The 27,867-nt window shown below is 39.5% G+C and overlaps 1 protein-coding gene and 1 long non-coding RNA gene across 4 annotated transcripts in view; one reads left to right on the top strand and one right to left on the bottom strand.

Annotated features, from left to right (window-relative positions):
• LOC139628629 (vertebrate ancient opsin-like) overlaps positions 1 to 26,882 on the top strand; it is a 70,428-nt gene extending 43,546 nt beyond the window's left edge. Inside the window, exons 3-4 of one of the 2 annotated variants that reach the window (XR_011692830.1) lie at positions 1,541 to 3,996; positions 4,933 to 5,591. Coding sequence is in view for 1 of the 2 variants with exons in the window: in XM_071490483.1 (XP_071346584.1) it covers positions 1,541 to 1,774; positions 24,074 to 24,355 (516 nt within the window). In the remaining variant the exon portion in view is untranslated. Of the gene's footprint in view, positions 1 to 1,540; positions 3,997 to 4,932; positions 5,592 to 24,073 lie in introns of those variants that run through there. The other variant, XM_071490483.1, reaches the window with a different exon arrangement.
• LOC139628630 (uncharacterized) overlaps positions 1 to 27,867 on the bottom strand; it is a 175,479-nt gene that overhangs the window by 94,071 nt on the left and 53,541 nt on the right. The window lies entirely within an intron of this gene.

Genomic DNA, 27,867 nt, shown 5'->3' with positions numbered 1-27,867 from the left:
AATTCTGCTGGGGGGGGGGGCTGCTGTCTCAGCCTGTAGCTGTAAGTTCAATAAAGTTTGTGGCAAATTCAGCTGCAGGCTACATAAAGAAAGCTCTCCTTTTAGCTTCTTCACTTCAGATCACTATTAGTTTAATGTTAGCGCACCGCACTGGTGTAAAACAAAGCGCGGTGAATGAGGATAGTTGAAAATGTAGCTTTTCTTCATTTTCAAAGTTTGTTGAACAGGTGGTTCACTCAGTAGTGGTCTCCACTACCATCTCTTTGCTGTCCACTGTGTGTGTGGATGTGTATGCGTGTATCAGAGAGGACAGGCAGCTGCCCAACCATCAGTACACTAAAACACAGAGGACATTAAGCATAGTTTTTTGTTTTTTTTTTCAATTTTTCGATTCATGACTCAGGTGCTGAGCCTTGAAAACCATGTGTGAATGTATGGCACGTGTAAACACAATGAATTTTTTTTCTAATTCATTGCGTTTCAGTCTTTTGCAGTGTTTATTGAATATGTTCATATCGCAATGACAATGAAAATACAGTTATCAGTCAGCACCACTTTGCACAAAGCCAAGCTAGCTGTTTGCTTCTAAGCAGCAACCTCCAGAGCTGAAAAATGAAGCCAACACAGAAGTGCTCCAAAAGCTAATTTCTCCCTTCATGACCACTGTGCAGGGAGTGAATTTTTATTTCACTCACCTGTTTAAATTGTATTAAGGCTTAAAGTTCTGCATAATTGAGGGCGAGCCGCTTTGAGTGACAGCTGGGTGAGCATATGTTTGCCACAAATCAGCATGCAGTGAAGTCTCAGCTCCACACGCGCCCCAACTCTTAACCCATTTTTAGATTAGCTGGGAGTTAGGTGGAGTCAGACACCGCTCTTCAGCAACCTATGGGTGTAGTCACAGAGGCTACTTTATTGCTACTTTATTTTCAGTCTGTTTGCTTCATTGTCTCATATTTAACAAATATCAAACTCTCCACAAGGACGCAAATAAGTTTATATTCCCCAAAGGCCAATCTATTGCTTTGACTGGTTGAGTATAATCCTCTTATGGTAATGATGGTCAATTATCCTTTAATGTATGAACATAGTACTCTGTGTGTGTCCATGTCTGCGTCACTAAACGACTGTGTATTTGTCTATGTTTGCACCACCTCATGTTTATGTCTGAGTGAATACAATAATAAATGACAACAAAGTGCTCCCTCTCATTTTCTTCCACTGCCTGTCTCTGATCAGACTCCTGTAGATATAGAGAGGAGTCTCTCTGCCTCCCCTCCTGTCTACTTCCTGCTCTCTCCATCTCTCTGAATGCTTTTCAATCTCTCGCTTTCAACCTGTCTGACCTGCACTCTATTCTGTCACTCCTGCATTTTAGTTCCAAGACTCCTCTCCTCCTTACAGCTCTCTCCCGTAGGGGAAAGTTCAGATGCACTATGACAGCAAAATGTCTGGACACATTGTGTCATCACAGGGGATCGCTACCTCATTGAAGTCTTATTTCTCTTCCATCCCTCTCTTTCCCTCTCGTTGTGTCCAGGTGAGCGGGATCAACGCGTCGATGAGCAGGAAACGTGAGCAGCGCGTGTTATTCATGGTGGTGATTATGGTGATCTGCTACCTCTTGTGCTGGCTGCCGTACGGTGTCATGGCTCTCCTGGCCACTTTCGGGCCGCCGGGCCTGGTGACGCCCGAGGCGAGCATCATCCCCTCGGTCCTGGCCAAGACGAGCACAGTCATCAACCCGGTCATCTATGTCTTCATGAATAAACAGGTGAGAGAGAGAGAGAGGGGGAGCTGTAGCTGGGGTCACTGCCTTTTGTCTTTCACTGTCACGAAGCTGTGGGCGAGGGTCATCTCACCCACTGAGCCCAGTCATCTCGACTGTTTTCAAGGTGGGTTGATATAATGGAAGTGAGTCACTGTTTTATATTCCTATCAGCTGGGATCCCAGTGCCCTATTGACACTGAGTAATCTAAATGATGTACTTGTGTGTGGCTGATGAATAAGAAGGTGTTTTTTCACATTTGAATCCAGCTGTTTGTTACCTATTCAAGCTGTGTGGTGCAATTTCGCTCTGAAAATATATGCTACATATATTGTTCTTATGGGGGATGGATTTCTGCCTTAGTAAATGTGAGATGTTTATCGAAAAGCATCACAGCTTCACTAATCGGCTCGTGACATCAGCAGTGCAGTAAGACGAGGGAGGAGTCACTGCCTTGATCTTCTTCCACATCAACTTATTGTCCAAGTTGGCATTTGGAACATCTCAGGCCACGCTGATCAAACAAAATATATTTTGTAATCGACTAACCCAAGCCTTTCATGTGAATCCATCTGTTTCCTGGTACTTGCTGACTACTTGTCAAACCAGAACAGGTGTTTGTAATGCCACGAAGGCACCCATCGTCTGAAGTGTTGACAACTAAACTCACAGTAGGTCTCAATTAACTTGGGCCCACGCCCACTTTAGACAGTATGATTAATATAGCTTTGGGAGTTATCTTTAATTGTGTGCTCTGATTTTGCAGTAGCGGTTATAAGTGGCTGGGAACTCACTATTATGTTTTATTTGCTCTTCTACTTCATTAAATCTGAAGTTGCTGTGAGGAGATGAATCACAACTGACACAACCACCCCATGACTTTCTGATATATTACTACTGTAATCAGAAACTGCTGAACTGAAAATTTTTTAATTCTGTGTGTTGAGACTTCAATCACCTTCACAATTGAAAACTTCAAATCAGTCATCAATCATTTCAAGTATTTCTCTATAACATTTAAAGAACATTCGACATTTTGGAAAAATATGCTTATTCACTGTCGAGCAGCGATGAAAATATCAATACCACGCTCATATCTGTTAAATATAAGGCCGTGTTTCCCTTCTGCACATATGGCAGGGGTGAGCCACTGCTGCAAGATTATTGCTGCTGCTGCAATGTCATAAAGTTGCAATTACACAACTCTGCAGAGGGTTTTTAATTTGAAACGACACCCAGCCGAGGCAAGAGAGAGAAAGAAAGAAAAGACAAAAAGGAAGAGGAAGAAAAGCAGATTTGACGAGCTAATGTTAGATTTTTATTACCTATAGATATTCACTCTGACCTCCAGCATACTAGGGTTAGTTTTTAGTGTTTGCCAAACATGTAATTCACTTTGGTGGACCATCCAGATATTTTAACTATCTCCAAAGTAAATTTAGTGAGCCATTTTAGCATACTGTATTTCTATTCTTTTATCCATACTAGGGAATGACGTCATCGACAATGTCCCCTTGCTCTACCCCTCCTCGTTCTGCTGACACAAGAAGGGTCGACCGAAAATTTCAATGAGTCTTTGTTGGCGTGGGAAAGAGACATTTAAAGTGTGAAATAAAAAAAGAACACACACACACACAAGAATGTACTTCAACCATAGACTGTATATAAAAATGGACGTTGACGCTGGCTCCGGAAAATGAAGCCAATGCGGAAGTGCCTTAAACCTGCATTCTATCGAATGACCATCAGGGGGCGACACCACTGGTTGCAAAAAGAAGTCCGACTGTATGGAAGTCTGAGAAAATGGCCCTACTTCTCACTTGGTTTATGACCCCAGTAAACGTTTTCATAACGAGTTTATGGTCTCAATCGCTAGTTTCAAGTCTTCTTCAATACAACACGATGTTCATTTTTAAAATTATAGTCCCATTTAATTTAAAATTGACGATAAAGTGGGGTATGCATTGGGGCATGGCTAACGTATGATTGACACATGTCACTTGTCAATCAAGAGCAGTCCCTTCTCACAGATCCAACGATGTTGAATTAGCCGTGAACTTGTTTTTGGGTGTAGTGTTTTCGTCCTGGAGTTTTCCACATACAGTTACACAGACCTTCCATCGTGTTTTCAGTTCGTGAAACTTTTTGTTCACCTAAAATGTCAGCGTTGATCAGCGTCTGGTTGAACCAAAAGACACTCTGAGGAATCGGCTGTTCAGATTATACGGTAAGTACATTTTATTTTTAGCTTAAGCGTGTTTTCGCTAGCCAAAATTAGCATCCCAATTTCCAATTGATATCGTAGTGTAGATAAATTACAAATGCACCTTGCTAACCCAGCTGGCTAGCTAGCACTAGCTGATTACAAAGCATTTTCTATGCTAACTGTACCTGGCTCCGCCGGGATGGTGACCTCTGTTTACTTTAGAGGTGTTAATACATGTTTGAATATAATGTTACAAGCCCAACTAAAATGTGCATATAACTGTTAAGGTACTGACGTTATTATTGTGTTTCTGGAACATGGGATCCAGTCGAAGTGTACTGTGTTGGTGTGTTGGGCTCATATTGAGCTCCATTAACGCAAGTTCTTAAAATGTCAGTTTGGATGTTGTGAAAGTTTGGGTTAACTTCACTTTAACGTAATTTAAATGTGGTTAACATGTAGACTGTAAATTATGCTGACTGGAACAACAGAAGCCACATTACTACATCTTCTGATCAGGTCCTCAGTTCACAAGCGGCAGATAGTAACAATAGCATTTACCGAATCTGTACTTTTTATTCGACCCAGATATTCTTATTACTGGACAATCAAATATACTCATAATTTGAAGGACCCTACAGATTATGTCCTGAAGTCAAGTGTTAACTGTGGTGTGTTGATGTGTTGTGCACAAAAGACACACGTTAGAGTCTCTACGTAGAAGTTCTGTTCATTCACTCCAATCATCACAATACAGTTAGAAGTTATGTATAATACACAATGTAGAAAATAACATTAGTACATAACATGTAGCAGTTAATTCATTTGATGCTGTAAGTGCATATGCAATATTTCTCAACTGAAATAGACATTCATGCAGTTATCCTGACAGCTGGTTTATGTATGTGATTAACTGATCCATCATGTCTGAACTAGTCTTTTACTGTGATTTGAAAGGTATCCACGCTGAAAGCTGAAGGACCACTGCCAACAGAAGGAGGACCTCATGTATGGAGCAGAGTATTTGTTTCCATTCATCTGGCTGTGGAGAAAGGAGGCTGCATGGACAACATCCTTAGTTCTCAAATGGATGGTGATGATGATGCTAGAAAACCACTTCCAGTTCAGGTGCCTCTGATGGAAAGACAGACCAGTTCTGTAGAAGTTTAATATTCTTTGTCCTTTGTGTTAGTCTAGTCTTACTCTAGTCACCACTTTCACAAAAGAAAGTATTTCCCAATTTGACATTTAAAGGATCTTCACTGGACAACAGCTGGCACTGTCAAACCAGATGTGCAACCAGGAGCAGAATGTGAATCCTGTAACAGATGTGTGCTGCTGTTACCACTTCAGAAATATTAGCCATACAAAATCTTTGGTGTGTACTGCAGATTTCACAGTGAGATTTTAAAAGTCAAGTTAAGTAAGCAGTAAAGACATTGATATTTTATGTCCTTTTATGGTTTTTCTTTTGTATAGTGAAGTACAGCTTATGCACATTAGTTTTACTCATATCTGCTGTTACTGCCATTGAAATGTGTTTAATGTGCCTTTCTAATTTGTGATTGTAGGTTTGTTTATGGAATCTTAAATAAACCTACTGTGATTAAAGTGTACTGAGAGCATTTTCTATGAACTACAGAAGTATTGCCTGGGTTTTCCAGATTTACCATACACCTTGTGATGTATTTAACAGTACAGTTTGGTGAATGAGTGTTCAGTGTCATCAAAGTTGATAATTCATAGTATATAAAGTACATAAAACACATTGAAAGCACAAACTAAAATATCTGGCTTTTGATCCTTCATTGTCAATGTTCTAGGATTGTCAAAATTTAAACCACAAAACCATCAACAAACTTAGACCAAGAGATTCATAAATACTTTTATTGCACCTTTTAAAAATCATCAATTTCAACAAAATCATTAACCATCACCAATACTGGAAAGGTATGTAAAAGTTTTGACTAAATTCAGTAACTTTTATAAAAATAAAATACTTTTGTGGCTCAAGTTAAGGTGAACTGTCATAAGTTTGCATAATAAATTGTTCAATCCCTCATCTTTAGTAACAAGTAGTAGAGGTGTTAGACAGCTTCCACTTCAGACCTCCCCAGCCAAACCAATGGACGGAGACACCATCATCCCCAAGGTTGATCCCCGTGGTCTCTGTAGCTCTCTGGGCTCCACGATGGATGTAGCTGTCCCCAGTGATCCAGACCTTGGCCAGATGGAAAGAAAAACTGTAATAGTGAGATATGTATGATACTAGAGCTGGAAAAAGGTAAAATAAGAAGCACTCTTATTAGATTAAAGACACAGACGCACAGTTATCTGAAAATACAGTACTCCCTCCAGCTAGTTGTAAAAACTGCTGTCCTGTTTTACAATATATAATATAATAGAAACTAATACTCACTTCAGTGGCATTGAATGGGTGCAGATGCAATAATCAATCCAAGCAGACAGTGATGTTACTTATTCTGAAAGAGAGAAAGAATAATTCCAACAGATGTTTTGACGCCCGTTTTTAACGATGAAATTAACGAAAAACTAAAAAAAAGTGAAACACACTTAATATCAACGCACACTTACGTGATGATCGATTGCACTGCGAGATAAATATTAATCAATAACACTGATCTGCTGGGTCTGGAGGTCTCCAGCACAGACACAGACACAGACACCAACAGTTCACTGTAATAAAGTTATCGTTTTGTAACTCAACGACACCGACAACCCGCTGTCATTGTTAACACTCATGAAGTCAGGCAATAACCTTTGATTCACAGAACCAGTTTTAAAACACAACAGTAAAGTGTTTCACCATTTACAGTCTATGGTTTTACCGCAAGATGTTATACTGCTGCTAATCTACAGTTAGCTTACTCTGTGTGTAAGTTAGCATACGGTAACTTCAGTTACAATAACATTTCATTATCTGTGTGTACGTTACACTCCTATATGTAATATTTTCCACATGTGGTCATGCATGTAGTTAGCTATTAACAGTAAGTTTACCTTGACTGATGGAAAATGACTGATTTCAGATTCACACGGAGCAGCCTCTCACGGTCCGTCAGGTAGCCGGTGTAGGTGGGCGGGCACAGTGACCTCGGCTCTTAGGTCAGCCCCACCCCGCGCTCCTCCTCAGCTCCACCCTCTTCTCCAAATATGGTTTCTTCTGGTTTCAAAAAATCAAGATGGTGGCGGCCAAATTGTAAACTCGAGGCTTCAAAACGGCAGTTCGCAAACCAATGGGTGACGTCACGGTGGGTTGCCACTTGACTTCAACAGAAGAACTGTGATTTTGCTAGTAGAAATAAACATATACAGATTCAAAAATGACTTAGAATGAAATAGAAAAATGTAGATGGTTAAAAATACAAATACAAATGAGTACAGTGGGTTGATATTTGTTCTGAATCTATGTCTATGTACTAGGGTTGCACATCTCTCTGTGATAAACGATTCGATATGCATCTAGATACACAGGTTACGATTCGATTCAAAAACGATATCCTTTTATTACAGACCAATTCGATACGAATCAATTCCATACAGTGTAAGAACGATACGATTCGATTCTATGGTTAATATTTGTTGTAGATATTTTATATAATAAAGAAGCCAAGTCTATGAAAGTGACAGTACAATAGTTTCTTTTTAAATATGTAAAAGACTGGCACTGGCAAAAAAAAAAAAAAAACAGAACAACAAAATCACATGTCAATGTATTTATTTTTAGACATGGACCAAAAAAAAGTCTGGCTGAATCGTTGGATGGGAACTCCAGAGGTAAAAGTAGCACAGAGTAGTAACAAACTTTGTTCGAGCTTCCCTTCCTTCTTATAAAACCCAAAAACAGTCCACACCTTGGATTTTTGTTTCCCCGATGCATTGAAAATCTTTCTCGGTGCATTATCACCTTCGGTCAGGCTGACGCTTTCGTTCTCCACCTCCTCCATTTTCCGTGTCGTCCCTTGTTTATCACTCATGCTAATACCAGCTAGGCCGCTACGGCGTTTCGCGGGCAGCCTCAGCTCTCGCGTTGTTTTAGAGACCTGGCGCGTGTGTAACGCTAATGCTGCCAAACGATTCAAAGTCTCGCGATACCCGATCCATGACCCTATAACCGATTCATCTAGGAATTCATTGATAATTCGTATCGATTGAGGAGGCTGCTACCGATGCAGCCATATCTCTCACTTGTTGAACCGAATATCCGGTCGCATCGGTTTATCGTTCACAACCCTACTATGTACAGAGATCAGCACAGTGCAAATGGTCAGTGCAGGAATACACGTGATTTAAAAATATTAAATAGTCAATAAAGATAAAGATAGAGCACCAGACTGTCCCTCACCTGGTGTTGTGCTAAAAATGGACAGTGTGTTGTTCGTAGGAACCGATTCTTTTTTTTTTTTTTTGTACCTGTCTCTTGGTATTTTCGGAACTGGTTCTAATTTGTGACCGGGTTTCGGTTCATGCTCACTGAGTTTGTACATGGTCAAGGATTTCCTTAGTTTAGGATCAGTCACAGTGGTCAGGTAATCTGCCACTGAGTACGAGTATCATTCATCCACTTATCCAATGTGTCAAGAAGTTTTCTTTTTGTTTTAGTATGGTTTACTCTACAGGGGTTTCTATCTGGGGGGCTCTGCTTGTGTCCCAGGATCAGCCAGCTGAGGGGGGGCTCTCTCTGAGAGCTTTGTTGTAGATGATGTCAGGCAAATCAAAAAATGAATTTCTGTCTTTTTCATTTTTATAATTAGTGGGTATCATCCTAATTCTGCTCTACATGCAGAGGGGAATCGCTCACACTCTGCAGAAAAACACAGAGAGACGTTCTCTGGTGTTACGTTTGAACACAGTGGGTATTTTACAAGCACAGACCAGGTAAAGCAGCTCCTTCTCTCCTTGTCGTGTAATTGTTCTCTGACTTTGGTAGTAGCTTCAAATTTTATGGAAGAAAGCGAGAACTATACTGCGGCATCCGCCACAAGACTCAGCAGCGTATTCAGCACACGTGACTTCACGTCTGCCTTCTAGCTGCAGCAGAGCTGGTCATCCCCATCTCCAGCGTGCAAGAGAGATTTTTCAATGAACAGTGTAAGTGATTTTTTTTCTTTCAGCACCAAATGTATTTTGCATATAATTTCTGCATAGTTCATTTAAAGCCAAGTGTCTTTCATCTGTTTTTCATCTGTTTTTCAGGTCACAACTGATTTGAGAAACAGACTCAAAGGGACCAGCACCAGAGGCGTTTCCATATGCACAGGCATTAGAGGCCTTCTTTGAAAAACCCAGAGAGATGAAGCACTCTGACAAACAGAGCCACCTTTGTACACACTCAGGAGTGTTTTATTCTTAATTAATTTTTATTTTGTCTTACTCTTCCCATGTGGGTAGATGGAGAGTAGGATCTCTGGCATATATTATGTGAAATTAATAGAAATATTAAAGAAATAAATACAATGTGTTAAAGGTCACATATATTTGTTGTTTGTCACATGCCGTGGACCAGCAGGGAATTGCAGCCATTTTTGTTGGAAATGCTGTTTTGTTTTGTACCAATAAAACAACAATGAGATAATATGTGTAAATGATTTAGCTTTTGGGTTGCAGATAGGCAGATTTGGTTTCCTTCAGATAGGACAGCTGTTTCCCCTTTGTGCTGAGCTAACCAGTAACCAGCTGCTGGCTTTAGCCTTACATTTAAAGGCTCTTATTGTCTCATCGCACTGAACTTTGAAAGCGAATAAGCATATTTCCCAAAATGTCAAACTATTCCTTAAAATATCCATGAGGAGAGGCAACAATCAAAGTTGAAAAATAATGACAAAACAAAAAACAAAAAGAAAGAAAGAGAAAAACATTTTTACGTAGTTTAACACTCTTAACAGTGACCAAATAACCCACCAACTGTCCCTGTCAAACCCAAAATGTGACACAATCATAACTCAATGGGAGAGAATATGGTGTGTTCACATAGGATCCCGGTACTTATAGTAAGGAACTGATTGTGAAAATACATTTTCTTAAATTTGTTGACACACATGCCTGAAACCTCAATACAGCAGTGGAGGAAACACTGCAAACACATGACTGTCACAAACTGAAAGGAAAAGACAGATAGTTTTTGGGTCAACAGAGACTGAACTAGTCGGCACAGGCCCTGCTCGGGCTTTTCAGGCTGGAGGGCCAGAGAGACAAGAGACAGGATGAAAGCACACAGACAGCCAGAGTTGAGAAGTGAACTCCAACATCAGGTTCGTGTTATGCCTCTAGTGGCCAACATGCGGAGAGCCACTTCTGATTATAGCTGTACACACATACTAGATTATTGATTAAGGACCAGAGGACACAAAGCCTTTGTATCCAAATAATTAATCACAGCAGACCTTAAAAGTAGTGTCACATTTATCATGCAACTCAGGCTTGTTTGTGTTATTTAATTCAGTCCACAGCCTGATGAAAACAAGTGTGTTTTTGTTGAATCATTCACTTGGAGCCTCTTTATTTAGCCGTTTCAGGTTCAGCCAAGACAGAGCTGAGAGTCCAGAACAATGTTTGAAATGGATCCGAGATTCTCCTTCGTGAAAATTAGATCAGGCTATTTCTAGCAAAGGTCTTTGGTGAATTTAAATCAGATTTAATGAGACACATTGCTTAACCAAAGGGAGCGCTGATGCAGTTTTTCCCCCAGAAGTATATGATGAGACACTTCTAACAAGGTCTTAATTTCCTGGTGTTTTCTATCATTATGACTCACTGTGTTGAATCACTGGCTTCACTGTAGAGCCTCAGATACAGCATCTAACAGCTGAGTCCTAAAACTGACTCAAAGGCATTTTAAATAATATATGGCAGTGCACTGATTGATTAATGATCATAACATTCAAGCTTTAACTGCTCATTTAAGCCTTTATTATCATTGTTGACCATGGCTGGACCAACCAGGCAAAGCAGGCAACTGCCCAGGGCCCCGAGAACAGAGATCACTAATATGCTTTTTACACCAAAATTAGCTGGTATCAGCATTTTTTTAAACACAGGTGAACCTACTAAAAAAGGCAAGAACACCTTTTACACTGTCAAACAAGTTTGCCTTTCTGTTTAGGCTGAGGACACACACACAACTGCAGGGACATCATCACATGCAGTTACAGAGCAAACACAAGAAGGAGCGAGCCATTAGCTACCATGCAGACTCTCATCCCCAGGTTGGAGCTCTCCGTATTAGATGCTTTGATTGGTGATTGTGTGTTCATAAAACTCATTTTGAGGCTGCAGCTCACTCTTTCTAACCGGTGCAACTTTTCTAGCCTTCACGGCAATGGTCACATGACACTACTCAGACAATAATTGAACTCGAGTATGTCAGTGAGATACACACACACGGCGAGAGATGATATCGGAGATATAATTGAGGAAAGTGGAATAGAAGAGGGAAAGGAAGAGAAAAGGATGTGTTAAAGCTGGTCAATTAAGATGTATTGAGATTGTTTATTATAAAATTGTTGGTTTGCTGTCAGAGTTAATCATAAAGGCGAAAAATGGAAAGTCAAATTACACGTTCTTTTTCATTTTCAAAAGCACTCTGTAACGTAGTTATTTCATATTACAGCTATTATTTTCTTTTGAAATGCTGACAGAACATATATTTGAACACTCCTGCCCTAGACCATTACCTTTGGTTCTAAGTCTGGGGTTGAGATGGATATGAGGGGACCCTGGTTGGTTAAAAAAAAAAAAATCTATTACATAAAATTACTTTTTGTTCTTTGTTACCGAACATTTTTTCCATCTTTGGGCCTGTTTGGTGGAGGCTCCATGTTTAGTATGTGGAATTTAGTTTCTAATAATTTGATCAACAACAAAAGCCAAATATAAACTGCACTAACCTCATTTTGAGACCTTGTTCTGTGCATTCTATAAATGGGATATCTATAGGGCCCACACCTCGTTTTTGTCCCAGGGACCCCATGAGAAGTTAATACGACCCTGTTGTTTATATTCTTCATTTACTTTACTTTCTGCCTTTGTGTTATATTATATGTACACTTGCTTTAGTTAAGATTCGAACCTTTCAAAGCACGCGTTGCTCAGTGGAACACCCACACAAACAAATTCACTACAGCCCTTACTTATGTAATGACTTGTCAACATCAGTGAATATAAAGCTGCTGTGTAGCACATGGACCTAGGCACATTTACAGATGTGTCATGACAGATTGCAATTACACAACATCCTATATGTACTGTCAACGAGGCATCAGAATATTTAAACAGTTGGCAGGGCTTGTCAGCTACCTTATGCTGCAGCATGCACGTGTTTTAAGCAGTGGATAATCAGAAACTGGATTCTGGGTTTGACTGCTGGAGCTTATCCTGGTTTTCTTGGTGTTTTCAGAGAGCGTCACTCCTGGTAAATGACAGGTGCTGTGCATGGAGCTGTAAAGTGAGGAAAATGAAGTCTGACCAGACTCTACCAACATAATGGAAAAACTAGGGGAAAAAAGGGGCTGGTTGAAAATAGCCAGAATTATACTTTTCTGTGTCTTTGTGAAAGCTTTTGTGTCGGCAGAGTTGGTTGACAGATGATAATTCTACTTTCACAGACTTCATACCCTATTGTTGAAGATATTTACTGTTTATTACTTTGATTTGGGATTTATTTTTCTGGATGCATAGCTTTCTAAAAGTTAACTGTTCAGAATTCCACTTTGTTTTTATACTTCCTTATCAAGTTCTTTTCTCCAGTAAAACTTTTTGTACAAAATAAAACATATAGAGTTAAGATTTAAGATGTTTTGGTCCTTTCTGAAACGCAGTTCATCATGGTGAGAAAAAATAGCAGAAAATAACAAGATTGCCCTTCACTCCCATGGGGGCCGACCGATAAAAATTTTTCTTCAATGTAATCTTTATCATCTCTCTCTGGTCTATTAAGTATAGCACAAAATGCTGTGCAAGGTTTTAGAAAATATTCTCTTCAAACTCGGTCAGAGGGATTTCATGTACTGTACAGAGAATTCTATACAGTACTGTACATTGGAGAATAAATCTTATCAGTTTCCACAGCCAGTCAAGTGAAATACTCTGCTTTGAGGTTTAACTTTGCTCACATGGTTACGATTTAAAAAGTTATTTTATTGTGTAGTTGGAAATGAACACAAATGACATCCTGTTCCAGATGTTGCCGTGTCACCTGGAGGTGCAAGAGCCTCCATTCCTTTGCTGTCTGTTCCATCTAACACTCCCCTCATGCTCAAGCCCCCACCGCCACCACAACCGCAGCTAACTGACCTTACAGGGACATTTTAGCCCACACATCATCGACCTCATGACAATGGGAGAGAGAGCGAAAATGGGGGAGAGGGACACCAAATGTCCTGTATGTCATTTTCAGTCTTCAATTCCTCCCAGCCCGTTACTATGGAAACTGTGAGTTGAGGCGAGTTGAAGACTAAAAATGCTGTACAGATACAAGTAGCAGCTGGTGTGCATTTGTCCCATCAACAATCAGCGGCGGTCACAGCCAAGAGGCCTGGTGATAGGTAAGTTCACTCTGGATGGTCTCTTCTTCTTTGTACTGTGTTTGCTGCTAAAACTGAAAACTTAAAGGGCATATAGGGGACAGAGGGACCATCACTGTTGCCTCATAAACTCTGAGTCCATTTGCAATTTCTCAGGTAGCTACAAACTAAAGTTCACTGCTTTGTATTTCCACACACAGACACCGCAAGGTTAGGATATAAACAGCCAAACATTTTGGATGAATCATGAGGTTAATGGAGCTGCACACACAATATTTTGGGAGATTCTCTTATTTGTTCTCTTGCAGAGAGATGAGAAAATCACAATGACTCTCAGTGTTAAGCTACAGCCAGGATTATTAGCCTAGCTTAGGACGGCTAGCCTGTTTCTGTCCAAAGGTAACAAAATCTATCTACCAGCGTGTCTAAAGCTCACCGATTGACACATTATACTTTGTTTGTTTTTTGATAAGTTGCGGCTAACTTGAAGAGGGTTCATATTAAGATGTAAGAGTGGTATCTATCTTTTCATTTAACTCTAGCATATTGCATAAGCATATTATCCAAAATGTCGAACTATTCCATCAATGTAACTTAATCATACTTACAAACACTGCTGCAAAAGTAAGTCACATTTCATCAAGAATTAGTCAGGAGTAACTGTTAGGTATGAGACCACACAAGTCACAGAGCAGTGCTTCAAAAGGGCCACTCATCTGTTAATAAACTGCAGAAGCTTCATTCCAAAAGACTCTGTAATTACTTACTGTCAAGAGGAACAGACTCCAGCAGTGAAACCATTGCACACAAACTGACAAGTTTTGTCATTTCAGCGTCTTCCCATTTCAGTGTTTAAAACTGATTCATCTTGACTGACAGTTTGACATGGCCTGTGATTTTCTGAGTGACATACGCCAAATAACTGGCTTAGTTAAAATCTATTTATGTGCATTCTTATTCCTTTCAGACACAGTCTTTTCACACCGGTTCATTCCACGATTAGTTAACTATAATTTCTAATTGGTGAGGGCCCCAAAGCAAAGCTGGGGTCTTAGGGGCCAGCTATTTATCCATACTGAAGACAATTGTCAGTCTCTTCATTACATTTTCTACATTTGTTTAGCACAAAACGACAGACTGCCACGCTCTACTTTACCTCTAACTTCTCTACATGTGCATGTGCTGATTAATAATTCTTATACACATATAATTCAGTAGATGCAATAGTTCAAAACACTGCAGGTCAGGATTGTGTGTGTGTGGAACAGGCACAGTGCAAGTTGTGTTATGTTGCTTTGCCTCTTCACAGTTGGGATGGGGCTTGCTGTTATGCAGGAGCCAGTTTTGTGTTTTGTCTTAAATATTAATTTACTAATGGCCCTTACTCTAAAATAATCAAAACAGAGGTTTTAGCTAATTGGGGGAATCTCCAGCTTCGGTCTGTGCTGTTACTGTGGAAGTAAAATATTTTTTAAAACCATTATTTTGTAGTGTTGTGCTATTATTTTTTAATATTCTGGTGATATTAGAGTAAACAGATGAAGGGTTGAGGGTTTCAAAATAAGATGAGATGAGAGAAAAATCAACCGCATTTGCTAATAGTCTTACAGTTCATGATGGTGGTATTTTCCACAGGAAGCCAGATCTATTACTTCACTGTTACTCTTCTTCAGGTTGATCAACATTTTTCACTTTATGGTAATTATAATCATGTCTGTGCTAACATGGCAGTCTGGTCATATTTCACTGCAGTTTTTAAATTAGTTTTCAGACCTTCAATCACAGTTTGACCTACATGGGAAATGCATTTGTGACATGATTTCAGGAGCCTTTTGGCTGACTTACCTCATAGTTGGGCCTTATATTGGCTTTATATGATCATCTTTTTAATTGGAAAATTTAAATAGCACCATACTTCAATTTACCCCTTTGGCATTACATATAATACTGTGGATGCACTGTTGTCTGTATTGTTATACTACTTTCATGTTCTACTTGTAGAGACTCTCAGAAGAGATGTGTACACTTTTAGTGAACTTCAAAGAAACACTGAGTTGAATGAGTGGACTCGGATTGAACTGTAATTTTGTGCCTGTAAGAGTGGGACTTGTTTTCATGTCACTGTAGTGTTTGAGTTCAGCATGATCCATTCAAATCTCTTAAACCAGCAGTAAATCATCATAAAGTCCTGAGAGCGGTCACTGCAGATGGAGATAAGATGGCTTATTGCTTCATTTCTACCTCCCACACACTATGCAACACAGTTGGATACATTATATTTCTATATATTATTTCTGTTTTATTACCTGAGAAATGTAACAATGTTTCAAGCCAAAATTGGCTCTTAAAAGACCAGCATGTATGACTTATTGGTATCTAGCAATGAGGCAGACTGCAACCAATTGAATAACCCTCCCCTCACCCCTCCCTTTCCAAAGCTGTAGGAGAACCTATGATGACCTTCAGACTATGCGCTCTGTCGAGCCAGTGTTCCATTTGTCCATTCTGGGCTACTGTAGAATCATGGCGGTGCAACATGGCCAGTTCTGTGGAAGAGGACCCACTCCCTATGTAGATATGAAGGGCTGATTCTAAGATAATGAAAACACAACAATTCTTAGTTTCAGGTTATTTATACACTAATGAAAATAATTCTGAATATTAATATTCCACTATGCCAACAGATGCATCTAAATTCTCCATTCTGGTCCTTTAATCAAGCACAGCATTTTAAATGCAAGACTAAGAGCCAATTTGTTATTTTTCTGATGTAATAAAAAAGAGAGGTAAACAGTGCTGAGAGTCCTTGGCAGCTCAGAAATGACAGTTACAGTCTTCTGGGCCTCACTTAAGTCTCTGCTGTAGCTAACGTGTATTGTAACCGACTACTGTGGCTGCACATAAGCATGATCAGGGTTCCCACACCTTCTTAAACATCGAATTCAAGGACTTTTCAAGGACTTGCCGGGCCAGAATCCCTCAAACTGAACGACCCAACATGGCATAGTTTGAGACACGGATCAAGGTTACTCTTACAACACTAAGAATTATTAAGGAGAAGAGACCAGCCTTACAGAAGCTCACAGACAACAATTAAAAAGAGAGAGGCTTGAATGTGTGAACATGTCTCAATTGTGCTGTGTTACAATGATGGCCTCTTGCACACATGCAGACACCAACATTTAGGCACCTATTAACTAACATTAAAACTATAAAAATAAATATATAAAGTCAAGCACTTTCAATGACACGTGTCTATTTATGTACATTTTCAAAACTTTAATGGCTATCAAGGACAAATAGGGACCTTGTATGATGGACCTGAAAAAGCTGCAACAGGAAACAGAATCATCTTACTCCTCAGGCCAGCCACTTCAAACACAAACTTGGATAGATGTGTTGCTGAGGAACAGACTGTTTGAGGCGACTCATCTGTAAGGACGCGTTACATCAATGGCTCACAGAAATGAGTTGTTGCAGGAGATCCAAACCGTGGGACTTGAAAGTTCCAGTGACTGATTGCAGTGTGAAGAAATGATTGATACACACAATACAAACACAGCGCAGCCTTTTGCTGAATTGAGAATGTGCCCGGAAATCCTGAGAGGAAATCAGATGGTTGTCATTCCGTTCACAAGTTTCTGTGTGACAGTCATTATTTTTCAGACTTGAGCGCCCAGATCTATTACTTATTTTTTATTACGCTCTGTGGTCTGCAGGATGCTTCACAACACCGGGGAGTTTACTGGATCAAATTAAATCACACAATTGTCAAATGAAGTAGTGGGTTATCTGCTGATGTCTATAAAAGAAGCCTAATGCTTCCTGCCATTGGCTTATTTCATTTAGATCACTTAAACTGCATTAAGTATAATGTACTAAAGTGATTGACTATCTGCAACTGAACTGTTCTCAGGCTGCGGTGACAACAATTCTAAGTTTTCATTATTAGTGTCACAAAGAACTCAATTAAGGAGTAGGATCTATTCATTTTTGCATCCAGCTCTGTAGTCTGGATATTGAATATGATAAAATTGCCCACCTCATATTTTTTGGATTATGCTGGACTTATATACAAATAAACAAAACTGATGTCTCCTCTTGCAAAAGCCGACATGAGAAAACTTCTAATGAAATTCTCTGTCTGCACAGTCACACAGAAACAAAAACTCCTGGATCCAAGCAGGCGTCCCCTGCTTTAAAAGATCAAATAAATAAATGAATGAAAGCCTCATTGTCTGAGATGATGCCTGACATTTGCCCCTTTTGTTGTCATCCTCTACCCATACGGCATCAGCCAAGATCATGAAAAAGCATCAACCAAACCTGATGTGACCAGTATGAGATGAAACTGTCTGAATCACCTCCAACCTTATCTCTCCGAAATTCTGTCAGTGCATCTCACTGCTCCTCTCTCCCTGTCATGCTTTATCTATTCATCTGTCATTGTCTTCACCTTTCCCTTGACCTTAGCCTTGATGCCTGTGTCTTAACTAACTTCATCCCCTACCACTTGTCTGTTGTCTCCATCTCCTTCTCTTCCATCTTTCGAGTGCTCTTCAGTGTGCTGTTTGGACACCTGAGGAGAGCGGGGAGTGCACATCAGCTCCACTGAGAGGTGCTGATCGTCTCATTTGCTTTACATCTCCTTGCTAGCCTTCACTCTTAGATGACCTATAGGTTGCAGACACACTGAAAAAGGGGACGAATATATTGCTCATAGATACATCATGAGGGGAATTTTTAGTGATGTCCTGAGCCATCTCTCACTCTCTCTCTTCGTATCTCTTTATACCCAGTAAGCGTTTGATGGACAGCGATGTGCAGAAGTTCAATGTCAAGTCGATGGCTATGAGATGAGTTTGTGATGTGGTTTTAAAAAAAAAAAAAAAAAAAAAGTAAGCCTCGCCAAATACTATATTTCTGTGAGTGTTTACAAATCCCATGAGAAGACCAGAGCCAACAATGTGTTAGTCCATCCATCTCTCTCTCCCAAGCCCAGTCATTCTTACAAAACATCGAAATCTTTAAAATCATGTCGCATATATCTAAATAGTGCATTGGTTGGGGACTTCAACAGTGCCTATGTTCACTGTAATGATTCATTGTAATAAAGGAACATGATTAATTTATGGTCCTTTTAATATTTTTTGGACAACAATGGAACTCTGTGGCACAGAGGAACATATATACACAGAAGAGGATATATCAGGCTTTGGCTACAGAAACAGTGGGATCAGTTGGTATCAATTCATGATTGGTTTTTGTCTTCTCATAGGGTTGACAGAATGAAAAATATAGGCCCGATTTACGCTTTAAAGGATGCCCATAGGAGCTGCTACCTTAGACTTATTACTGCCATTATATTGGTGGTGTTTTTCAGCACTGGCACACATCAACATCACATCTCTTTACTGTTGCAGTTTGAAGGGCATCTTCAACTTGTATACATTTGAATTAATTCATGGCTTTAAATGTATGTATCTGTGTAGCTAATCTATGTGTGTTTTATGTCCTTTTCTCTTTTTCAGTATGTGTCAATATTTAATATTGTTGTATAGTTGGATTGCTTTGACTTCACTCTAACCAGATGCTGTGAGAGAGCATCATCATATTTTGCACCTCGTGAGAAAATGTAGTAGACTATAAGTATACATGAAACTACTGAAAGTATACTAAGTATACTACGTTTACTCAAGAGTGGCATCAAACCACATTAGCCCAGGAGGAAGACCTGAAAATGGTCTAATCTGTGGTCTAGTGTTTGCCTCTGTGTTGTGAATAGGTCTTGGATGTGGGTGGAAATGCCCAGAATTTAAAGTATAGCCAAATACCCTGAATGCATTGTTATGCTTTCAACCTGCTGCTGGAGGCCCTCAATTATTCAGAGCCTTCCTATCTGTCCATCAGCAGCTGTGGCTGTGTGTTGGTGTGGAGATTGGTGTAAAACAGGAAGATCTGCATGAAATCATAATCCTAAAATGGATTGAAAATGTATCCGGGTGTCCATTCACTATTTATTAGACCCTGACAGATGGTGTATAGATTTCAGTGCCTTTACTCTGTACCTTGGAGACAGCCTGTCCTGTCTTTCCACAAAATACTTTGCTGGTTATAATATAGTATTTGTGGAGATGTACACCTGTAACAGTTGATGTGGATTCACTGAGACAATATTATCAGTTTGAGGAAATGTGTTTATGGTAATATCTCTGGCCATCTGGTCTGGGGCTGAACAGTTAATTGAAATGTTATCGAAATGCTGCAATATAAAAATCTAAAAAATATAAAAAACTACAATTTTTTGACAAAAGATAAAATATGTCACAACATACCATTTTAAATGAAGCACTGTAGTGCTACAGAGATGCTGCAGCCTACAAATCATATTCTCCAGACGTAAGGGAACCAGCTTGTTTGGTACAGACCCCAGACAACGTATGTAGCCAGACCTTTATATTACACAAAGCAGCTATCATGACTTCTGCCAGACAAGAATGTTGATTCTGGACAATTCACACTTTCTGGTATTGTTAATGTTAAATAAGGATTGTGACTGTTGCAAAGAAACCTGTGGTTAAGTTTAGGCAAACACAACCCTTGCTTAGGGAAAAACCATGAAAGTTATTGGAAGGGCAAATGTTACTTACAGGTCTGCGATCAGAGGCAAGCTCCAGTTTGTTGCATTTAAGGACCTATTTGTTAGTTTTGCTATAGCTGCATAGGATGCATTGCATTAACACCAATACTTACCAGTGTTATGGAAATTTGTTGTCTGCTTGTAGAGAGTAAAAAAACAAGACTGGCAGGGTAGCATGCACCAAAAGGTTTATTCTCTATAGAGAGGAAGCAACACACAGAACCACATGGCGGTAAGCAGTTCAGAGTTGTGCTCCGCTGACTGAAGGCTTCACCTCATTTTTATTCTTTCTGATATACCTCTGGCCCTGTGTTTGAAGCGTCACAGATATTCCTGTACAGATGGTGGAAGTAAACAATTGGGGTACAATAAAAGCAGGTCGTGATCTCAGGAATTTACAACTGAGTGTAATCCCCTGTGGGGATCAAGACATGATCCTGCCATCTTCCCTATATCCAGGAAGTTTATTCCAGTGGGGCCATAAAAGTAGGGTTCACCAGCTACTCCTAACAGTACACAACTAAGGCTACAGACTAATTACAATAAGTATAAGATTATCTCATTGTTACTACAAAAGCATACAAAAATTCCATCACACCAGTGTAGAAGAAATATTGCGAGTTCAGCATCAAACTTCATTCCTTCACTCACCAGTGTTAACTCTTCCCACCTATATATGTCTTTTCTTCTACTGAAGATAGCATGCTAACCAGCTAGCCCCAGCCCATCTTGTCACTTTTCACAAGCGACTCACTGTAGCCACAAATCTGCCTTGAAGGCATAGCACTGTCCAGAGGGTGTATCATAACCTCTTGTCTTGTAAACGCAACAATGGCTGAAGCTCTTGTCAAGCGACAATCACCACCACCCACTTCCGGCAAGAAACCATGTTTGATGGCAGAGAAAACACACAAAGAGCCCCTTAAAAGTCAGTTATGCTACATGTCCACCCACTGCCCCAACCTTCATTCTCTTAGTTTCTTTTCTTTTAAGTTATTTTTTGGCATGCAGCAGGGCCTTGGCAAGGACTCAAACCTGGGCCGCTGCAGTAAGGACTGAGCTGTCATGGTATGCACCAGGTGAGCCACTGGGGTGCCCCACTCCCTTAGTTTCTGTCTGGCTACATAAAGGGCATCTATCTCCTGTGATGGCATTGAGGGTTTCCAACAGATGCAGGACCAGGGAGTTGGGCTGCTGTTGTGAAAGTAATAGAAGGTTAAATGGTTGGTTTTTCATTTTCAAAATGTGGAAGTAAAATCATTAGTTGACTACTCACTCAGGCACTTTTGATGTTAACTGCATTATTAAAAATAAATGTGCTTTTGTTATATCTTGAAGAAGCCTACCGTTCTCCTCATTTTGTTTATGTTTAAAGAGGTCAAAGGGCTGCATGTGGTTTGAGAAACTTTAGGTTTCCTGTGTCTGACATATATGTAAGTAGTAGATATGTATGTGTATGTCTCATGGTTGTTTGCTATTGGTTATAAACATAAGGTGATATATATCTCAACCATCTGGGTTCATTTCTTTGTCCCTCCTTCTTCTTCTATAAAAGGGTTAGCCTAACTCTGTAATGTTGGGACAAGAATGGATTATACTTGCCAACTTTGTGTGAGCCTTCTCCCATTATACCCTTTATAACGATGGGTTGCAGTAATATATATATAAGGCCCCCTTATATAAGGCAGGCAATCTGTTCATTGTGATGGGCTGGAAGGTGATGGGTAGATGGTTGTGCACGGTGACATGTAACAAAATAAAAAAAGATTTCCATGCTGCAAAATTCATTCCAGGACTCATCTCTCCTCATTTGCCTCCTACGGCCATTCGGGCATTGTAACACCCTTATTGATCAATAATAATATTAATATTTTTAGTCTTTGGCTTGATCAGTGTCTGCTTTCATTTCTGTGTTTGTGTTCAGATTTTCAGCAGAAAATCCACCACAGTGTAACAGGCATAGTGGGCTTCACCATTTTCCTCAGCATGTTCAACACACTGAGCACAAAAGTTGGTTTCTAGTTGCAGTCACATGAAGTACCAGGGCATTGCTGATAATAGGTAACAAGCCATTCAGTCAATAGACTTGAATGACCCTCATACGAAGGCATTGAGAACGCCTAGAACATGGCAGGGCAAAATGCTTTTGATGGTTGTTGCTGACCACTTTTTTCTCACAGAAAGTCACTTGAGAGGACAAAATTGCTGACACAAACAGGTTACAAGAATGTGAAAGAAAGCAGCGTTTCAATGAGCAGGTCAGTGGGTTAAATCCTCACATCACTTCTGAAAGGCAAAGCTTTTTAAGAGGTGGACTGAGCACACGCGCCACAGATCATAACCCCATGATCACCAAACAGTCACCAAGGCTTCATACCATCAGTGGAACCATTAATGGCATTCTATAGTGACAGAGCTGCCCAGAACTGCCCAGAGTGGCACAACTCTCAAATCAGTCTCAAATCAGTTCATCATGTGCTACCAGAACTGAAGTGTAGTAGCCATTAAGTGGCCCACTTTGACCGGCAGAAGAAGATCAACAGGACTTCTGTCTTTGTTAGCTGTTTCATTAGATTGAAACAATGTAAATCCCGAGTGGCACAGTCAGACTCTTCTCTCTGTCAACAGTATCTTAGGTGATACAGACATAGCGAGACATCTAACAGGTCCTGACTGTCTCATCTCCAAAGGGTTGTTATGTCTCACCACAGATGCTTCATAACATGCAGAACCATGTAGACACTGATAGCTGCTGCCACTGCCACTTCACCACTAACCACTGGGTAATTATTATGCAGAGACAGCATGAGAGCTGCCATTTCCAATATCCAGCCTTACTTTCAATATTCAGCCAGTCACTGTACGGCTTCACTGGTGTTCATCTATGTGTTCAACTGAACAGGAAGCAGTGAGACAAGACTCTTTGTTGTATGTCAAACTTTGTGCAGACATAGCATAGCAGGGTAAGAGGCACAGCGCTGTTTCCACATCTTGTTTTCCAACTTTTTGACAAGATGTCCCCCACTGAGTTTATTGAGACAGTTGATGATGACCTTTGGTCTTCCTGAAAGCTTTGATATTCTTTTCTCTCTTTTTGCTTCCTCTGCTTTTCGGCACTTGTTGCACTTTAGTAAAGTAGTTCAACTTTTGTAGTGGTGGTGCTTTTTCAGTGGTTCGACTTCAGCATGAAGTTAACTTTATGCTTTGACTGACACACCTTGTTAATACAATGTTGGCGTAAGGTCAATTGTTGTCATATACATATGGAATACAAATGGAAATCTTAGCATAATGAGCAACATATTTTCAACAGGAAGTATATATTAAATTAACTAAATTAACAGCCTTTACTTTTAAAATCTTAAATTTAGAACTAGTCTCATAAAAGAGCCCTTTAACAAGTGAAAGTAACAGATTGGGTGAAACACTTGCTGCCTCCTGTTCTCAGTCTCTTTCTCTCTCACCCTCAACTTGTCACTCATTGTAAGCAGACATTAGCAAAATCACTTATCCAATTGAAAATGCAGTAATAGTTTGCACTCATGATTAAGAAGGCAATTAGTTAAATATATAATGGTATCATAATATAATTTAGAAACTTTACAAATAATAAGTGTCCCTTGGTGTATTGTTCCACATGAAAAGGCAGGCAACCAAGTAACAGGGTAGAACTGTGGGAAGCAGAGAAGGGCAGGAGGAGAGCAGAGTAAATTAACTGCCTATATGTACAAGCAGCAATGGGCAAAATGTCTGATGTAACATTTACTTCATTCATTTATTGTATTCAGCCAAGCTATAGCAAGATATTACAGCATTACTCCTCTTGTCTTTACAGTTTCATCCTTTGCAGTTTCCTGTCTAATTCTGCAGTGCAGTTCATTTCTGATTATGTGTTTGTGTTGTATGCTTGCCCCAGTTTTACAGATGTTTCCAAGCCCTGCTGCGCTGTGAGACCCCTCAACGTGGCTCCAGCTTAAAGAGCTCCTCCAAGGTTGCCACCAAGGCCATGAGAGGTGCAGCAGTCAACGGTCCACGACGTACCAACGACTTGCTATTTATGGTAGCATCCCTGGGTCAACCGGCCGCCACACTGCCCCAGCTGGGCCCCTCCTTTGAACCAACCATCAACATCACTAAAGCCCCTTCTTCAGACATCAAACCTGTAGTAGTATCACTGGTGGCCCACTTTGATGGCTGATAATCGAGGGCTTTATCATTGTTATAGCCAACGTCCCCTGGCAGGAAGTCATTAATAATGAGAGAGGTGGTGTTACTGAAGCTTACAAAGCAGCAGTCCAGGTGGACTATCAGTGCAGGTGGATTTAACACGGCTGTTAATATCAGCTCTGCACCACAGAGTAAAGATGATGGACCGGCAACAAAGGGACTGCCTCTGAACAACATGAGCAGAAATCAGAGGCGGCCAACCTGCAGAAGCTGGGAGTGTTTCTCTGCAGAGAAAGAAAGTTTACATCAGTCTCGCCAAGAATGAGCATTTTAAGGATGTTCCTGTAATAATTTTTTGGTAGAAAAACTGCCAGACTGTTGCAGCAACAGAAGAAGAACTGTAAGGATCATTTATTTTGTGCAAAATCTAATGTTGAGGAAGGTATTCACTCATAAACTGTCATCGCAGAAATGTGTTCACAGTGCAGGTTACTGACTGTGGTTGCAAAGTGAGGTTGAAGAACACAAGTTGTTTTTTACCCCATGCATTTTGAAGTCTTTGCTAGAGTAGACAAAATAAAAAAACACAAAAACAAAATATGAATAAATAAATAAATAAAGAGAGTAGGCACAGTAATGAGAATGTACTGGTAATGACTTTGAACTATCAGTGTTTTTCGCTTTGATTCCCTGACACTAGGTTTCATTTCATTCATCACTTTGAAATGCATAAGTGGTTTTTAATTAAGTGGTTTAATAAGTGATTTGTTGTACATGTAGCATTGCTAGCTTGCTAGCGACATTCACATATATTTTTTTCAGGGATAGTGACTTTAAGGTCAGAGAGATAGGTGCATGTTGAAGTGTTAATATATAGTTCTTTGAATAAAGACTCTGCATGCAAACTGTTGCAGTTTAATATGCAAATTAGGTCAAGGAAATGCAATATCTGGTAATGTTCAGTGGATAGCACTGTTACAGATACTTGGTATAGGCACAAATCCTGGCAGTGGGTGCCTCACTGGGCCGATTTATTCATGGTTTTCAATCAGACATTTCCACATGGACATACAGTACAAATGTGATGTTTTGTTTTGGTTTGGGTTTTTTTTTTGTGCTGGCTTTGGTGAAACCCAAAGTGCAGGATATTTAAGGAAATTGTATTCAAAAAGGATTGAGGTCTCAGGTCCTTTGATGTGAATGCACAACAAACATCCTCGAAATTACCAACATTTCAGTGCCTTGCTCATGGGCACATAGTCAGCAGTGCATGTGGAAAGGTACCAGCCTCTTCTCATCATATTCAAACTATTTCCTTTCACAAAAGTCACTCTAATGTGCTCACTCTTCACATGATTGTCATCATCCCTGAAAATACTGAAGTACCAACAACCAAAAGAAAAATTCTTCCACAGTTTCCAAGAACATAACAAAGGACTTTATCTGAAGCAACACAATCTGTTAGATGGAATAAGCCTGTTCTGTATATATATATATTTTTTTTTTTTTTTGCAATGTGCTTGTCTGCATCTTGTTCATTTTTTGAGAAATGATTTGACACTTTTTCCCTCTTGCAATACAAAGATAAAAGTTTCTGAAAGCAGTGCATTGGGGCTGTGTTGTCAGTGAATGTCTAAGCTATAAGTGGTGTGGTACTTTTTGCTACTGCATACGATTACAGTGAGTGCAATTGTTTTGTAATTCACTTTTAGCACACAAACTGTTTTCTATGTGTTGTCAAGATCTTGTATAGATTAATGTACATGAGTTGATACCAAAGCTAAAGAACTTTTAATATTTTCTGAGAAGTGCTGTTCAATAAAGTTTTTTTTTAGTCAACACTGATGTGCAATGCTTTCTTTTGATGAAGACTCGCTTGAAAAGTAACATGATAAAATTGAGGAGGCTTAAAGTGTGATATGCAGGATACATAAGATGGTAAAAGTATATAATATGTCAAGTAGCAGTAATTGACTGTTTGTTAACCCTCTGAAATCAAAGTACTGATGTTATGGATATAATTTTTTTCTCCTTTTTAACTGTTTTTAGGAAGCCCATGATCAAGAAAATAAGAAGTTTTTTTCATTTTTTGGTTTTTGGAGGATTTTGTGAAAACATAAAAGAATAAATTATAGGCACTGATGATTCAATAATTTAAAAATATGTGTCTTAAAAATGAACCTTATTAACATAAAACAGTTTGATACTTTACAAGAAAAAACATTTTTTTCTATCTGTGAAGCACAAATGTACATCACACTTGATGCATGCAGTTGGTCCATCCTTGCAGTGCCTGCAGTGGCCTGTTATGTCATATTTGAGTGGCCTACATTATCTTTGTGAACATCAGGAGGGGGAGCATTCTGGGCAATGGGCGCGCACACACACACACACACAAATATACATATACATATATACACACACACACGCACACACACACACACACACACACATATATATATACACATCTATATATGCCACCAATCACTGTATAATGGTTTTATTCATCACACAGTGATGGGACCTTTTATGTGAAGTGACACACATTGAAGCCCAGTGTTGCATTTTTGCAACATTGAAACAAATATCTCCAAATCATGTATGTGTATATTATATATATATATATATATATATATATATATATATAAAAAATAACAGAAAAAATACTACAGATACAAATACTTGAAAAATTGATAAAATTGTTCAAAAGAGAGAAATGTGGGGTTAGTTGGATGAAGCCATGCTGTTTGAACTTGGAAAGCAGTATGTCTTACAGAATCAATATTTTCCCACCAACAATTAGATTTTGGGGTGTTGGTATATGTAATTTTTGTCTACATTTAGTTAGAAAAAGGTACAACTAGACAGCTTCAAACTGATGTTGCAATTTTGCAACTGTGGGTTCCAGAGCTGTAATTTGTCAAATGCTGTGTGGGGGAGGGGCTTAGCGGCCCATGCGCACAGGGCTGTAGTAAGAGAAGAGCGACACTATATAAAGATTGGGGTTGGTATCTTTTCTGGTAAATGCTCAAAACTAAAATTACGCAAGGAAAAGTTGATGAATAAATGTAATGCTGTATTTGTTTGCTCTAACTTAAGGTGAAACATCAGCATGTCCAGGTAACTAGCCTACTACCTACACTTGTAACCTTGGTCAAAAACCATTTTATACTACATACATTTTATGTTACAGGTTACAATAATGGATGCTACTATAACAGAGTTTACCCTGTCTTGCCTTTGTCCTGCTCTGTATTAGATTTTGGGAACACTGCAGCCCCAATACAGAGACAGTGTTTTGTTGGCCACACACATCAGTTAGTCCTCATCCTTGAAGCCATTTCTCTTGTAGCGTTAAAAGTGAAACAGACTGATGAACAATAAAGCATGAATCTAAATTCTGTCCTGCTTGTCCGAGCATTGCTAGGAATCCAAAGAGGGTTATGTTAGGTAAAAATATGTGTCTGATTTTAAAGTTTTTGTCCCTATACTTAACACACCAGGTTCAGCAGTACACTCCCATGCAAGACCACTGCTGTTTCT

Source organism: Trachinotus anak, unplaced genomic scaffold (genome assembly GCF_046630095.1).
Source record: "Trachinotus anak isolate AG129_WGS33_773 ecotype Australia unplaced genomic scaffold, CSIRO_AGI_Tana_v1 ptg000012l, whole genome shotgun sequence".
NCBI lineage: Eukaryota > Metazoa > Chordata > Actinopteri > Carangiformes > Carangidae > Trachinotus > Trachinotus anak.
Note: the sequence above shows the minus strand (reverse complement) of the source record. Positions and strands in the feature narration are given on the sequence as shown.